This window comes from Carya illinoinensis, chromosome 16, assembly GCF_018687715.1.
Source record: "Carya illinoinensis cultivar Pawnee chromosome 16, C.illinoinensisPawnee_v1, whole genome shotgun sequence".
NCBI classification, from domain to species: domain Eukaryota; kingdom Viridiplantae; phylum Streptophyta; class Magnoliopsida; order Fagales; family Juglandaceae; genus Carya; species Carya illinoinensis.
The window spans coordinates 2,063,355-2,078,865 of record NC_056767.1 but is presented as its reverse complement, the minus strand read 5'-3'; the positions used below and the strand labels follow the sequence as shown (position 1 = coordinate 2,078,865).

General features: G+C 35.3%; 1 protein-coding gene and 1 long non-coding RNA gene across 9 annotated transcripts; one reads left to right on the top strand and one right to left on the bottom strand.

Moving 5' to 3' along the window:
• Window positions 1-854: 854 nt before the first annotated feature.
• On the top strand, window positions 855-8,502 carry LOC122299174 (disease resistance protein RUN1-like). Of its 8 annotated transcripts, none has more exons than XM_043109204.1 (10): window positions 855-1,702; window positions 2,147-3,302; window positions 3,417-3,689; window positions 3,804-4,664; window positions 4,742-5,038; window positions 5,070-5,348; window positions 5,431-6,396; window positions 7,265-7,332; window positions 7,760-7,890; window positions 7,977-8,502. In XM_043109204.1, the coding sequence occupies exons 1-7, from the start codon at window positions 1,146-1,148 to the stop codon at window positions 5,605-5,607; spliced, it is 3,600 nt and encodes a 1,199-aa protein (XP_042965138.1). In that variant the 5' UTR covers window positions 855-1,145; the 3' UTR covers window positions 5,608-6,396; window positions 7,265-7,332; window positions 7,760-7,890; window positions 7,977-8,502. The 8 variants fall into 8 exon arrangements, with proteins under 8 accessions (XP_042965138.1, XP_042965137.1, XP_042965140.1 ...); XM_043109203.1 differs by having other exon boundaries at window positions 7,455-7,890; XM_043109206.1 differs by having other exon boundaries at window positions 7,250-7,332.
• A 291-nt stretch (window positions 8,503-8,793) lies between these two features.
• Window positions 8,794-11,802, bottom strand: LOC122299175. Its single transcript, XR_006239616.1, has 4 exons — window positions 11,486-11,802; window positions 11,288-11,373; window positions 9,279-10,837; window positions 8,794-9,187 (listed from the first exon to the last, which is right to left on the bottom strand). It is a non-coding gene; the product is annotated as an uncharacterized LOC122299175 (long non-coding RNA).
• Window positions 11,803-15,511: the final 3,709 nt, after the last annotated feature.

Genomic DNA, 15,511 nt, shown 5'->3' with positions numbered 1-15,511 from the left:
GGGAAAAAACTGACTAACAACCTTCTCCTCCAATCGCCTTCAGACGGTTAAGAGAGAAACTACTTTTTTAATCCATATATTTAAATACATATATTAACTTAATTTATATGTTCAAATATATTTCAATATTATTGAAAAACTATTATTATTTACAATTTAATTTTGATCATTTAAAATCATCTAAGCACCCAAATGCAACCTAAGTTATTTATTATCCTTTTGTCATCATTTTTTATTATATTCTCATATACCATAAAAAGATTAAAAAAATATTTGTTATCTTATTGTTTGATATCGAAACTATGGTCAATGGAAGATTTTCTTTATCATTACCTCTTAACCTCCTCATTTAAAAAATAAAAATAAAAATAGACAATCCTAAATATAGTACTAGAGTATGTAAGACTTGCATATATATTTAAAAAAAAAACATGGGATTAGTCTTTAAATATATATATATATATATATAAATTTTAAATTTATTTTTTATTTTTTAAATATACAATGCATACGATTAGATACTAGAACGATAAATATTATTTCTCTTCAAAAAGAGGAGTGATATGTTTTTAACAATATTTATACAATTATCTTTTAAAATGAGGGATTTTTTTTGTAAAAATATCTTATAAAAATAAAATCACTTTATAAAAATATCCTAATTTTAAAATGTGTGTTGTGAAATATATAGTAAAATGTATTGCATATATCAATACTACATTCAAGAGAGGAGTGATTTGCTACGGTATGAATATTAGTAGTGGACTTAAGTTTTAACAAAGAATTAGGTTGCATAAAAATTCACAGTAATTAACTCAACAAATCTATAATGAAAGTTTTGTGGCCGTGATTGCGAATCTGTGAAGTTAAACGACTTGCTTTGTTTCGTATTTAATGCTCTACGCGTAAACTTCTTCCTTGGAGTCTGACAATAGAGACTGGTGTGGCTAATGGCTTTGGGCCACGGTTTGACCAGTGGTTCTTTGCTTGAGTTCCTCGCGTTTACGCTTTACGCGATGCTGGATAGTCTTCTTGCCTCGGCGCAACATGCCATTGCTTCTTTCTATTTATTACTCGGGGCTTCACGTCATTGTGCGCCTTATAATCTTCAGTCTACCTGCAGGCTTTAGCATCCAATCGCTCTAATGTATTGCTCCAAAAGGCTTCGAATAAACCATTCATCATCATATATTCGTCCTTTATCTATTCCTTCTTCTTCTCGAAACCTTTCATCATATATTGATCCTTATTCCAAGGTGTACGATGTATTCCTCAGTTTTAGGGGCGAAGACACCCGTAATAATTTTACCGACCATCTATATCAGGCTTTGGTTGATAAAGGGATTAGCACCTTTAAGGATGATGAAAAAATTGAGATTGGAATACCCATTTCCCAGGAACTCTTGGATGCAATTGAGAAATCGAGCATGGCAGTCATCGTGTTGTCAAGAAATTATGCATCTTCCCCATGGTGCTTAGAAGAACTTGCAAGAATTATTGACTGCATGAAAGAGAGGGAGATGAGAGTTTTGCCCATTTTCTACCAGGTGGATCCTAGTGATGTGAGACATCAGACGGGCACTTTTGCAGATGCCTTCACCGGACATGAGATACGTTTTGAGAAGGACTCGGAGAAGGTGCGAACATGGAGAAATGCTTTGCGAGAAGTGGCAAAACTCTCCGGACGCCATTTACAGAATAGGTAACAATTTTACGTATACCAATCCTCTTTTAGTCCTTTTATTCCTCTTATAATTGCAAAATCGACTTTCATTACTGTTATTCATGTATGTGATACAAAGTAATTGCAATTAGTTTATGGAGTTTTAAAGGTTTCATATAATTTTATATATAGTGTCACGATCCAATATATCAGCACCGTACAATTCATTTTCTTCATTATATTATAAATTACAGGGATGTCCTATCACCTATGTATTATTAACACTTTGGATTTGGATTTGCACTATGGCCAAATAACAAGCCTTTAAACTTTTCAAATTCTTTTATCCAAACGCAACTCTAGCGTTGATCAGGTTAGTCGTTCCACATGATCAAGCAACACACCAACTCTTTGACATCTCCTTTCGGTTTGTGTTGTTTTGAGCTAATTTGTTCAAATAATTTTCTTCAATCCTTCTTACAGGGGTGAGTCAGAGTTTATAAAAATCATTGTTGACGGTATATTTCGTGAATTGAGTGATACACTCTCGATTGTTGATGAGGGTAACCTTATTGGAATAATATATCCCGTTAGAGAATTATTGGTTTCGCATCTACAACTGAGGCAAAATGATGATGAAGTACGCTTTATAGGACTATGCGGGATGAGTGGGATAGGCAAGACAACTCTTGCGCGAGTTGTATTTCAACGATTCCGTTCTAGATTTCAAGCTTGCAGCTTTCTCGAAAATGTTAGTGCAGAATGTAATGTGGATGCTTTGCTAGAAAAACTCCTTTCTGACATGAAGTTGAGGAGTGAAAAAGATAAGTGGGATGCAAGTAAGGGAAGGGCGGTGATAAAGAATAGACTGCGTTTCAAGAAGGTTCTTATTGTTCTTGATGATGCTGATAAAAAAGAACAATTAGAAACATTAGTGGGGAATTGCGATTGGTTCGGCATGGGGAGTAGAATTATTATAACCACGAGAGATAAGCATTTGTTGATAAGCCTTGGAGTGCCAAATGACAATATATACATGGTTAAAGGATTGAATGAATATAGTAAAGATCTTGATTTGAAGCTCTTTTGTCTAGAAGCCTTCGGCAAACCCGATTGTGGAATAGATTTTTTGGAAAGATGCAACGATTTTGCACGTTATGCTAGAATAGATTTTTTGGATCTATGCCTAGATTTTGTAGGCTATGCTAGTGGCCATCCGCTAGCACTTAAAGTCTTGGGATCCTCTTTATTTGGAAAAGGAAGAGAGGTATGGCAAAGTGCTCGAGATAAATTAGAAGCAATTCCTAATAGGGATATTCAGAAAATACTTCAGATTGGTTTTGATGCACTCGACGACACAGAGAAAAAATTATTTTTGGATATTGCGTGTTTCTTTGATGGTGATTACAAAGATCGAGTAATTGATCTACTGGAAGGTTTAGGTTGCTACCCCACCATTGATATTGAGACTCTTGTTGACAAATCTCTCCTTACCAGTTCTGGAAAAAGATTGCGGATGCATAATTTACTGCAAAGAATGGGTTGGGAAATTGTTCGTTGTGAACACCGTTGGAATCCCGAAAAAAGGAGTAGATTATGGCTTTCTAATGATATCCTTCAAGTGCTAGAAGAAAATACGGTAAGTATCATAGTACTAAATATTGAAACTTGGAGAAGTATATATCTGTGCGATTTTTGTAATAATATTGCAGCATCATTTTCTGACACTAACAGCTTTTTTTTTGCGTACTAGGGAACAGATAAAGTTGAGGGCATAATGCTGAATACACCATCCCGTGAAGCACAGTTGAATGCTAATGCCTTCTCAAAGATGAAAAAGCTAGGACTGCTTAAAATCTGTAATGTGCACCTTCCTGCAGGCCTTGAATATCTTTCTAATAAGTTACATTTGTTGGAATGGCATGACTATCCTTTGACTTCCATGCCAAATAATTTCCAGCCACACAACCTTGTCGAACTCATTATGCCTCGTTGTTGCTTTAAGCAACTGCCCAAGGGATTTAGTGTAAGATTTTAACTTATACAACTTCGTTAATTTTTTTATTTTTCTTTTATTATTTTAGGTGAACTTTTGAGCGCTTTGTTTGTCTTTTCATATTTACTTATTTTCTGATCACAGAACTTGAACAAGTTGAAAGTCCTTGACCTCAGTAACTCCCAAAACTTAATCAAGACTCCTGATTTCACTGGTTTCTCAAATCTTCAAAGGCTGATTCTCCAAGGTTGTACTAGATTGTACGAAGTGCATCCATCTATGGGAGTTCTCAATCGACTTATTCTATTAAATCTCAAAGATTGCCAGAGTCTAGCTAGCCTTCCATGCGAGATCAACTTGGAATCTCTAAAAACTGTTATCCTATCTGGCTGTTCAAGCCTCGTTAAGTTTCCAAAGATTGGGAAAAATATGAAACGTTTGGCAGAGCTTTACTTGGACAAGATGGCCAAGACGGCGATTAAAGAGCTACTATCATCAATTCAGAATCTAACTGGCCTGACTTTACTAAATCGTTCCGGTTGGAAGGATCATCCATCTAGATCATGGCATTCGTTGCTCTACCTCTCAGCACTAACCTCATTAGTAGCTCTAGACTTGAGTGATTGCAATCTATCAGACGGAGCAATCCCTGGCAATCTTAGCGGCTTATCTGCACTGGAGTCTCTAATTTTGAGCAGAAACAATTTTACATGCTTGCCTGATAGCATTTCTCAGCTTTCCAAGCTCAAATCCCTCTACTTGGATAATTGTAGCAAGCTGAAATTATTGCCCAATCTTCCCACGGGTACAAAATTAGTAATGGCAAGAGAATGTTCTTCACTTGAAAATTGTTCAAATCAAGTTACATTGTGGACTTCATATGAAACAGAAGAATTCACAATTATTAACTGCCTCAGCTCTGTTGATGATGAAAAATCCGAAGTTTCTTTCCAAGATCTGAACCTCCATCTGGACTTCCAGCCACGGTGGAGGCCATACGAAGAGGTCTCTCTCTCTCTCTCTCTCTCTCTTTCTCTCACAAAAGAACACATTGAAGAATTTTTGTTTTGATATTTATGCAGGAGCCAATTCGGCATGGCAAAGGATTTCTTAGCCCACTACCCGATACTCAAATTCCAAACTGGTTCCACCGTCAGAACTACGGGTCATCTGTATCAATCCCATTACCACCTGATCTATCCAAAAATAGTAGTTGGAGAGGAATTGCAGTGTACACTGTTTTTGAAGTCGAGAAAAATTTGGGCAACGTTTCTCCTGGTCAGAAATCACATAATGTTCATGAGTTGATATATCACTTTGACATGCAGGATGGAGCCGATCTTGAAGATTGTACCATATTCTTTCATTCCCCTAAAGACCAAAGCGGCATTTATAAAAAAAAAAAGAGAACAAAGCGGTGTTGATTTGTATAGACTCTGTCTATATATCTCGCATGCGAGGTTTAGGGATCTTTTAGACAGATGTAGCTGCATTAGCCCTTCAATTTCAACCAATAGCCCAAGTGTTCAGTTTAAAGCATGTGGCGCTCGAATTCTCTATGAACACGATATGGAAGAGTTTATACATATTTTAAGCCAAAAAGGTCACGGTATCCGTAACTCGCCGACTTCTCAAGACATTGAGCATTTCAAGAGACGTTTCCTTGGAGATGGGACTGCGAAACTGCAGGTAAGATATTCTTTCTGCTTTAATTACTTTTTAAATCTCCCGTGAACCTGACTAATGCCCACAATTCTTACTCGTTTTTCAGGACTTTGATGGAAACTCCGTATACAATTTGTGTTCTTATAAGTCAATTCAAAAGTTGTTCACCTCTATAAGCAAAGATCCCTTGGTGACATTTGATTCACCCAAAAACTGGTACAAGGATGGGACTTGCTCTATACGCTTCCTTTTGTCCCCAGGGCCACTTTACGATAGTTCCTAATAAGTACCACCTTAATTTGTCTTTGAAAACCGATATGGGTAGTCTGGAACGTTTCCAGACCCATTGCCTCACCGATGAAGATCTCGAGTGTTTTCTGAAAGACGGATTGGAATGGCTATGTTATATGCCGCGTGGGTCGTTTCCAGATTGGTTGAATGGGTGCTCTTTCATTGAGGCTTCAATTGCAACCGACTACCCCGGCTCAATGATGCTCATGCACCAGTGTGGGTTCCGTCTTGTGTTCCAACATGACGTTTTGTTTCAGGAAATGGTACAAATTCTAGATGCATGCCCTGACGAACGCCGGTTGTAAGACGAACGCCGGTTGAAATTTGAATCCTTTTCGTCGTCGAGTTCCGGTGCGCAGATGACATGGCATTGATTAATGAAACGGTGCGGATCGCGTTTCGCGGGAGACGAAATTGAAAACAGAACGAAAAAACCTGTCAGGAAAAGGCTTTCATCGCACCCACTAGTCGTACGCGCACACACGACCCGACTGACTGATTAACAAACCGAGCCAGCCTGATGGCGACTCACCGGTGGCTTCTGTTCCGCCGGCGAACCCGGGTTTGGAAAATGGCCCAGCAGCTCCGCTGGACCGCCAGCGTCTCCGGGAACTGATATGATCGGAATATGCTTCAGGAACCAGCTGTGGCTGAACACCTACCCTCTCGACGGCAACCTCGTCTTCGATTACTTCGCCCTCTCACCCTTCTACGACTGGACCTGCAACAACGAGCAGCTTCGCATGCGCTCCATTCACCCACTCGATCTCTCCCACCTCTCGTAAGCTCCCACAAAACCCTCCCTCCCTAGCAAATACATTCACATACATCTATTATTATGATTTGTATTTTCAGTGCTTTCCATTGTTGAATCTCTTGATTTTTGCACAATAAATCAAAATCCCAAATGATTTAAATTATTTCCATTTCATAATTTCTGACATTTTTCGTATAATTTTTCTTTAAGTTGAATTCTCTTTATTTTATATTTGTATAATCTTTCTTCTTATCTGCCTGTATTTCTTTTCGTGAATCCAACTCCAATCTTTTTTTGGAAATTTTCAAGTATCAGTATTGACGTAGTGTGAATTCAATGTCCAAATCAACATATATTCATAAACATAGCTTGAAAATTTATATAGCCATAAGTTTTTCTTCATATTTCTACTTATAAAAAAAAAAAAAAGTTTTTCTTCATATTTCTCTATATTTCTATTGTGAATATGTCATTTACATTTATTTTGCAGTTTCTCAAATTTATTTTTCAAAATTTTCTTAGAAATATTATCAATATTTAATTAATTTATAAAAGATCATGTAATTTGACCGGCAACCTATTGGTTGAACCAATGACTTGGTGACCCAATACCCTCTGTGGTGACCCAAGACCTAGACTATGTCAAGGTCAGGTACCGGTTTAATGATTATAGTTTCGGAGTAATTTATGAATGCAAGGTTCAAGTAATCTTGCAATTGACTTCTTAAATTGTGATCCTATCAATTTGCCAACTTTATCGGATTGATAACTAAATGAGAGACTCGTCTTTTTGTTATGAGTAAAAATAAGAACATAATTTGGTCAGCTGCTATTTTTGTTTTGAGAGATCCGTTGTGGTTTTACTAATTTTTTTCAGCATTTTGTATTGTAGGTGAGAGAATTGCATACTCGGTTGGTGCAAATTTTACTCCCCATGTGATCACTGTTAATGCTGGTGAGGTATGCCCTGACAAATATATGTGAAATGAAACCTGGTGTCGGTTGCTAAATTTCCAATTTCGAATGATTGATTTCATCGTTAGGGATTTGTTGGACTGGTTCTAACTATTGTTTTGTGCCAGCAAGCAGGTTTGAAATGGAAGGTCTTATCAATGGCATAAAGTTTCTTATTCCTGGAAACATGGAGATATAGCTTATGTAGAAACTATTGCCAATACTGTTACAAAATACTTACGAAATTTATGACATCAATCTTGTGAAATCCCTTTATGTGTGGGTGTGTGTGTGTGAACCCCAGAAGTAAGATGATTGATAATTCCTTATTGAAATATTTTTATGGTGACTTCGTCTGTTACCATGCAAATATTTAGTGTTAATTTATCTTGGAATTCTCTAAGTTTCCGATATTCCTTCTGGTTGTTACAAGATGTTACAATGAAGGTTATGTCCTTGTCCCGACAAGAATCCCGTGCTATATGTATCCTTTCTGCAAATGGTACAATTTCAAATGTTACACTTCGGCAACCTACTTCTCTAGGGGGTACTTTAATATATGAGGTATGGTCCTTTATCCAACTTCCAAGTGATTTGGTATGAGTTGTAGGCAAAGTTTAAAGTAGTAATGTATGCTTTCCATTTCTTAGTTTTGTGCATGCATTTCGAAATTGCCTAATTTGATGGAAATGAGCAAATGCTGATACTGGTGCAAGTGCCCAATGGCGGGTGTGGTCTGGGAACCACACAGCTGATCTTGTATTCATATACAGAAACAAAAAGGGAGGGACCAAGAAGCCACCCAATACTAGTGCAGAAGACTCTTTGGAAATGGGGCTCCCAAAACCAAATGAAGAAAAGAAATCCAACACAAACAGATCACTTGCTCAGTCAGAACATGATGTCTAAGACACATGCATGCAGCATGGCGTACAAGGTTCAAGCTAGCCCCTAGCTTGGATTGGACGACCACCTCGATCATTTTCAATGATCCTGTTTTCAATTTTTAACTTGTTAGTATCAAATTTCACTTCTACATGATCTAGTGCTTTAATCTTGTAAAGGAAATTTGGGTGACCGGCTTAAATATTTAGACATTCACCTCTTGTTGATTTTGCTCTAGAAGTTGGATATTACCTGCTTAAATATATGCTCCAATTAGTGTTTGAATCACAAGTGCACATACCGTACTAATCTAAGATACTGACTTTTCCTTGTGTGAAATATGTGGAAAATGACCTTAATTGGGTGCACTTGTGATCTGTGGATGATGATGATGATGAGAAAATTAATATATTTGCTAAGCTTTGTATCAAAAATATGCAATGTGATATTTGTGAGAAATTTAATAATATTTGCTAAGCTTTGTATTAAGTTTTGTAGCAAGCTGGGAAGATGCATGTGCACCAGTACTTTTGGTATTTATAAATGGGAGATTCAACTGCAAAAATCATGACACATTGCATGGCAAAAAGAGACCATCCTATAATTACATGGCAAATTTCTCCACTCATTTCATATAATCAGAACCTAATTCAAGTACTACCTGATTTAACTTTAACGAAACATAGTTTGGACTGTCCAAGCAGCACCTCATTCCATCGCATATAAATAACATACTACCTACTTCACAAGTATTAATTAACACTTACAACTCAAAATACAACCATGGGATAAAATACACAAGTTCAATTTCCAAACTAAAACATAAACAATGTTTTGTACATCTCTAACTTGAGTGTAAACAAATACACCAACAAGAGACAAAACTATCATTCCAAAGTATTTCCATAAATCTTCAAGCCTGCAAGTGTCCAAGGTGTTGTCCAATCTCATTTTGTACAAATATACATCATTAAATCTGTAGAGTAAACAAAGAAACATATGTGAGGGACTTAATTAATTCTCCATTAAAGTTCCACTAAGAAAAATAAAACATGTCCTACCAATACCTGTAACTCCAAAGTTGTGCATAAAGTAATTAAACAATATCAATTACACTTTCTTGAGTCTCAATGACTATTTCTCCGATCTGGCCACTTGACTCCAAAACTTCAGCTGTCCGGAGTGTGCTCAGCATGCTCTTTCCCTTTCTCCATCTAGAGAATAATTTTGGAAGCGACTATAACCAGTATATACTTGGCAAACAAGCAAGAAAGAGGCGAAGAGAAAAACTATTGATTATAAATATACTGGCCAAACATTCACTCTCCACCATGTCTCTTATAAAAGAGAGGAAGAATATATAACTCTTAGGTCCATACCCTAAAAACATTTAATGAACAGGTGGGCTTATTTTAAGATAAAACCAGAAACAGCAAGACTCAATTTTGGCACAAATCCCTGTCATATACGGAGGAATATTAGCATATTTAGCTGAGTAACAACAAAATCTAAGGATAGAAACTGTGAAGAGAAATAGAAATAAGGTTGTCAGGAAAAAGAACCCAAAAATTTTAGCCTATCGTTTATTATTGTCCCAAGACATTATAAATAAACATATGCCCTTAATAATAGAAAATATTAAATATGTCAACATTCCACCGCTCAAGCTGAGGCAAACATATCGGCCTAAGATATGGAGAAAATAGAGAGGGAGCTAGCAACTGCAATTAAACCCTTGCCATCTTTTCTGTAATGACAACAGCTTAGATATGGAAGGGATGGAAAGTCAATTTTTAAAATCCTACTTTTCTAATGGTAGGGGAAATATCTTAGAGCAATTATTAGGGAACCATAAATGAAAGATACCTATTTTTCAATCAAAGGTTTCCAGCTTCATGATATTGAGTTTAATTTAGTGATGGAATCAAATGGATTCCTAAAAATGTCAACTTTTGATCTCCATATCTATACATTTCTATGTTAAAACAGAACATTGATTCATTGAGTAATTATGTAAGAAAAAGTCTGTTCTTGTTTGAACGAACTTTAGTGCTATGGGAGAAAGATAGGCACATAATGGGTTCTATAACCTTTATTGATGTTTGTGTGAATTTTTTTGACAATATTAAATGCTCGACAAATACTTGAAGGACAAATACTTGAAGGATGATTTTACGTGTCCTTCTCTTTATGATCACTTGATAATGGGTAATTATATGAAAGTCAGAAAGGATTGCATACTCCAATTATTGCAACTTACAACATGTATCTAAGAGCAGAAGTGCTATATCCATATGTACAGGGGAAGTATTTAAAGATATTCTTGGTAGCGCATACTACATTGCACCTGAAGTCTTGAGGAGGAGAAATGGACCAGAAGTGGATATTTGGAGTGTTGGGGTCATGCTATATATTCTTCTATGTGCTTTTCCTCCCTTTTGAGCTGGTGAATCTCTTTCTAATTTTGGTTCTCTATTTCTTTTCTTTCTTTTTTGGGTCTTATTTCTTCATATTAATTTATAACTAGGAGAAATAATTTTGGTTTAACAGAGGCAGAACAGCGTATATTCAATGCAATTTTACGGGACCACATTCACATTACAAGTGATCCATGGCCCCATTTCACCTGCAGCAAAAGATCTTGTCAGGAAGATGTTGAATTTGGACCCTACGTAGTTTCGAATATTTAAATCAATATCAGTTACAATTTAACCATGACGAAATGACCAATTTTAAACACTGTTATATACCCCTACAAATAATGCTGTAAAAAAAAGGATAAATATAGTTACAAGTATAATTGTGTACTAATCTGTGCACCAATATGATGTGATTGGTTAAAAAGTAGATTTTATTGAAAATAATGTTAATTTAAATTTTAAGTATGAATAAATCATTATTGATATACATATTAGTGCGTGACTGTAATTGTATATAGCAAAACTAAAAAAAAAATAAGAAGAATGCCCTTAATGGCCGGCCATTCAAGGTCCAACAGACATGCCACCGACTCACATAACATGGAAAAAAGACGAATAGAAACAAGCGGGATCGAGAGGCAAAAGCAGAAGCTTACCAACGCCGACTAAGTTCGCCGAAGGGAGCAGCGAGATCGGGAGGCAAAGGTAGAAGTCCTATCCTTCCTGCCTCTTCGTCGTAGATCTGGAGATCGAGAAACAAAATTTATGCTGCACCCGTGTTATAATCAACAGAAAAAAGGGAACCAAAAACTCTAAATAATGAAAAATTTAGTGGGGGGCAGAGTTGAGCTTACCAACCAGAGACGCCGCTGATGGAGTTCACGTCGTTTGCCGAAAATGGGAGGCCATGACCTGGCCTTGGTGTGCTAATGTCTAGTGCCACTGAGCTTCCACGAAGAAATGAGAGAGATGAGCAACCCACAACATGGGAGCCGAAAATGGGGCGACGGAGGAATGGGAAGATGGAATACTGTTGTTATCCTACGTCCAGAATCCCTTGCAATAAAGGAAAAGAGTAAAGCTACACAGCCTCCCTCATTTTGCCTAATTTTATTCTCCCGCTTCCCCCACCACGCTGTACCTTATAAAACTCAGAAGAATCTAGCCTAGCTAAAAAGAACCCCTAGGAAAAAATCAATCAGAGAAAAATATATCAAAGAGGAGTTTTGCTAAATAACCTCTCAACATTCCAATACCTCACCTTTTTTTTAATTTTTATTATTTTATTTTTTATTAAATATTTAATATATAAATAATAAATAAAATAATTAAATTAATTTAAAAAGAATAAATTCAAAAAAAATATTAAAAAATTAAAAAAAAATGGGATGTTGGAGTGTTGGGAGGTTGTGTAGATTTTTTCATCAAAGAGAGCTCAATTGATGAAGACCATGATCTTGTATATTTTAAAATGATAATGATGCTTTATCGTAATGTGATCTCGTTGATGACGATCACGACCTTGTATATAATGAGAGTTCAATTCTGAGATATCCATATCAAATTTCTTGGAAAAAGAGACAACATTCTCAAGCAGATTTTTCCAACCTTCATTTCTCAACTTTTGAATGAGTCTTTTTGTAGTAGAAATCATATTCATGGCATTCAAAATATCTTGAGATTTTTACTGCAAAACTTGACAAAGAACATCAGTAATACCCATGATTTCCTTCATTAAATGTAAAATAAATATGAATTGGAATGAAGTAATCATTTTATAAGCAGCATTTGCATCCCCACGTTGAGAGTAAGTGGATCCTTCTTTTATTATGGTTTCAAGTACTGAGCAAGTAGCTTCAAACATTCGCAGTAGACTGCAAATAGAATAAAAATGAGAACCCCAACAAGAATCACCGGCTTGTTTGATAGTGCCAATTTGATTAGCTCATTTTCCACTTTCAAGTTCATCAATGGCTATCATATGTGCAATATGTGTTGCCTGAGCAGCTTGCAATTCATCATGGCGTTTACATGAAGCACCCACCACATTGATAATAAAGTTTGTGTCGACTGGAAATGGTCTGTCGACAGTCGCCGGGTTACCGGTTACACCTCAGTGCCTCATAGTCGAGCAGCAGAGCAGCCAACAGGTAAAATCTTCTGCTTCCTACCTTCCTTTTTTTTCGTTTTGATGTTGAAAAGTAGAGAAAATAAAATGTAAAGGATGAAATGAGTTTTGATGTTGGAAAGTAGAGAAAACAAAAGTGAAGGATGAAATGTGAAAATACGGTATTGTGCCGTGTGAGAATGAAATATAGTCTGTAAGATGTTTGACAGATTGTCATAACCGATTGAAATGCTTTTGATAATGTAAAGGGATTAAAAATGTTACCAGATATAGTTATAATTTTTTTTTTAATTGTATTTATAATAAAAATATGTTTTTTATTTTATATAAGATGTGTTTTATTTATTTTATTTTTATATTAGATTAAATTTTATAGAGGAGGCCAATACATAATAAATTTATATTATTTTATTAAATTAAAAAAATTAACATATAATTTTTTTTTTTATCAAATTTCGGGGGGCCATGCCCAACGTGGCTCCGCCACTGTCCATCCCCTCAAAGAAAAACCTGTCGCTCATAGTCTCATAAGTATCTGCTTTCGTCTATCTTTGGGTTTCTGGCCCTTCATAAGAAAAATATTTTATTTTTACTCTGGATGGGTTCCAAAAACACAGCAGCAATTTTTCTATCCTAAATCAGTTGTGTTGCAGGTTCTATATTCCTGTACTCCAAGAAAGAACGTCGGGCATGACGGGCTCGAGGGTATCCTAAATCGGTAAGGTAAAATCTAGTTGTAAGTATAATTTTGTATTAATTTATACATTAATTTAATGTGATTGATTAAAAAATAAATTTTATTAAAAATAATATTAATTTAAATTTTAAATATAAAAAAATTAATATTAATATATAAATTAATACACGACTTTAGTTATACGTAATAAAATTCGATCAGTAATTTGTTTTGCTTGTCGACGCTAGGACCCTATAGTTCTCCCATGGAAGCAGTTACTGAAAGAAATGAAATGAACTCTGCTGCCCGTTGTTTCTTATCTGGGTGCTTTCTCAATGAAAGAAGATGGGGATGGGTTGGGGGGAGGGGTGGGGGTTTGGTGAAGGGGGAAAGAAGTCCGGGGGGAAGAACCGTAAAGAAAGAGAAATAGTAAAGAAATAATAAATAAATAAATCACATCAATACATTCGTGCGGTATAGATAAAGGGCTTTGTTACATACAGTCGCCAGATGCAGTCGGCGTGCAGTCAGCTGTACGGAATGAATAAAAAAAAATTATAATTTTTTTTTTTATATTCAAGGGGACCTACATGAATTATAAAAAGTTATAAAAATAATTTTTTTTTTCATATAGGTCCCGTATTAATTTTTTTTTTACAGCCGACTGCACGCCGACTGCATCTGCCGACTGCAAAAAGTATTTCTCATAGATAAAATGGTGGAGGCTGAGTAGATTTTTTCAAAGTGAAAGACTCAGTAGGGTTGCAAACGAACCGAATCGAGTCGAATTCGAACAGGAGGTCAAGAACTCGTTTAGCATATATATCTACTCGAACTCGACTCAAGCTCGAAAAAGATTGAGAATTTCTGATCGAGCTCGACTCGTCTAATGTAAATTCTGGTCGAACTCGACTCGAACTCGAGTACAAAAAATACTCGAGTTGATACGAGCTCGGGTAGCTCGACTTGAGCTCGATTTAAATCAGATCCACAATTTTTTGTTTTTTATTTTTGTTGGCTGAAGTAAAAATGAGATTATTTCTCTTAATCAACTTTAACTAGAATTATGATAATATATATTAAATTGAGTTATTAATGGTTATTAGACATAAATCAATGATTCATCACTTACCACAATATAATTAAAACTTACAAATAGATAAAATAATAATCCCAACATATAAGACATTGTATCACAATAAATTACAATTTCAAATGGTAGATCACTAATTACAATTACAAAATCTAGCAAACTTACAAAAATAATAAATTATAATTTCAAATGATAAATCACTAATTACAGTTACAATTTCCAGCAAATTTACTAAAAGAATAAACTAAGTAGCTTCAAAAGCTTACAAACTTACAAATAATGCCCATTACAAATATAACACAATTTAATGACTTAGTTCTTAGTAGCTTTAGAGCTTGACAAATAATAATAAACAAAAAATTATTACAAATAAATTAGTAGATTGATAGAACAATATCAAAGCCTCCATGGCACACATTCAGAAATCTGACTAAAAATTGGATGAAATATCAAAAAACAAGCCCACTTACCTTTGTTTACAAATCTCTGTCAAATAATAAATTCCATTTCTTTGATCACCAAGTACAAAAAGAAACACTACAAAATACCTTCTTATAATTATCCATATTTCTCCATTCAACACAATTATACTTTTACAAAAAACTAGGACTGCAATTCAAGTAAGTCAGATATTCAATTAATGAAATCACCTAGATCCAAGCTTCCAAAAAATCCCAAATTCCCAACCTTGTCTAGTTGGATAGCTTCAAGCCTCCAACCTCCAACCTCCAATGAGTCAATAAGTTTGATCTACAAAAATAATTACAACTTTTGTCTTAAATAACATGTTCTATCATTGTTCCTTGTAGTATTTCTAGTATATCAATTCACAAAAAGAAAAAGAGATTAAAAACTAGGCAAATGCCAATCACCATCAACCTATAATGCAAAACACACACGATATAATTAGCAACATGATATAACAAAATAACAATTCAAAAATAAATAGCATTATACCAAAAAGGCAAAAATATACAACTTGT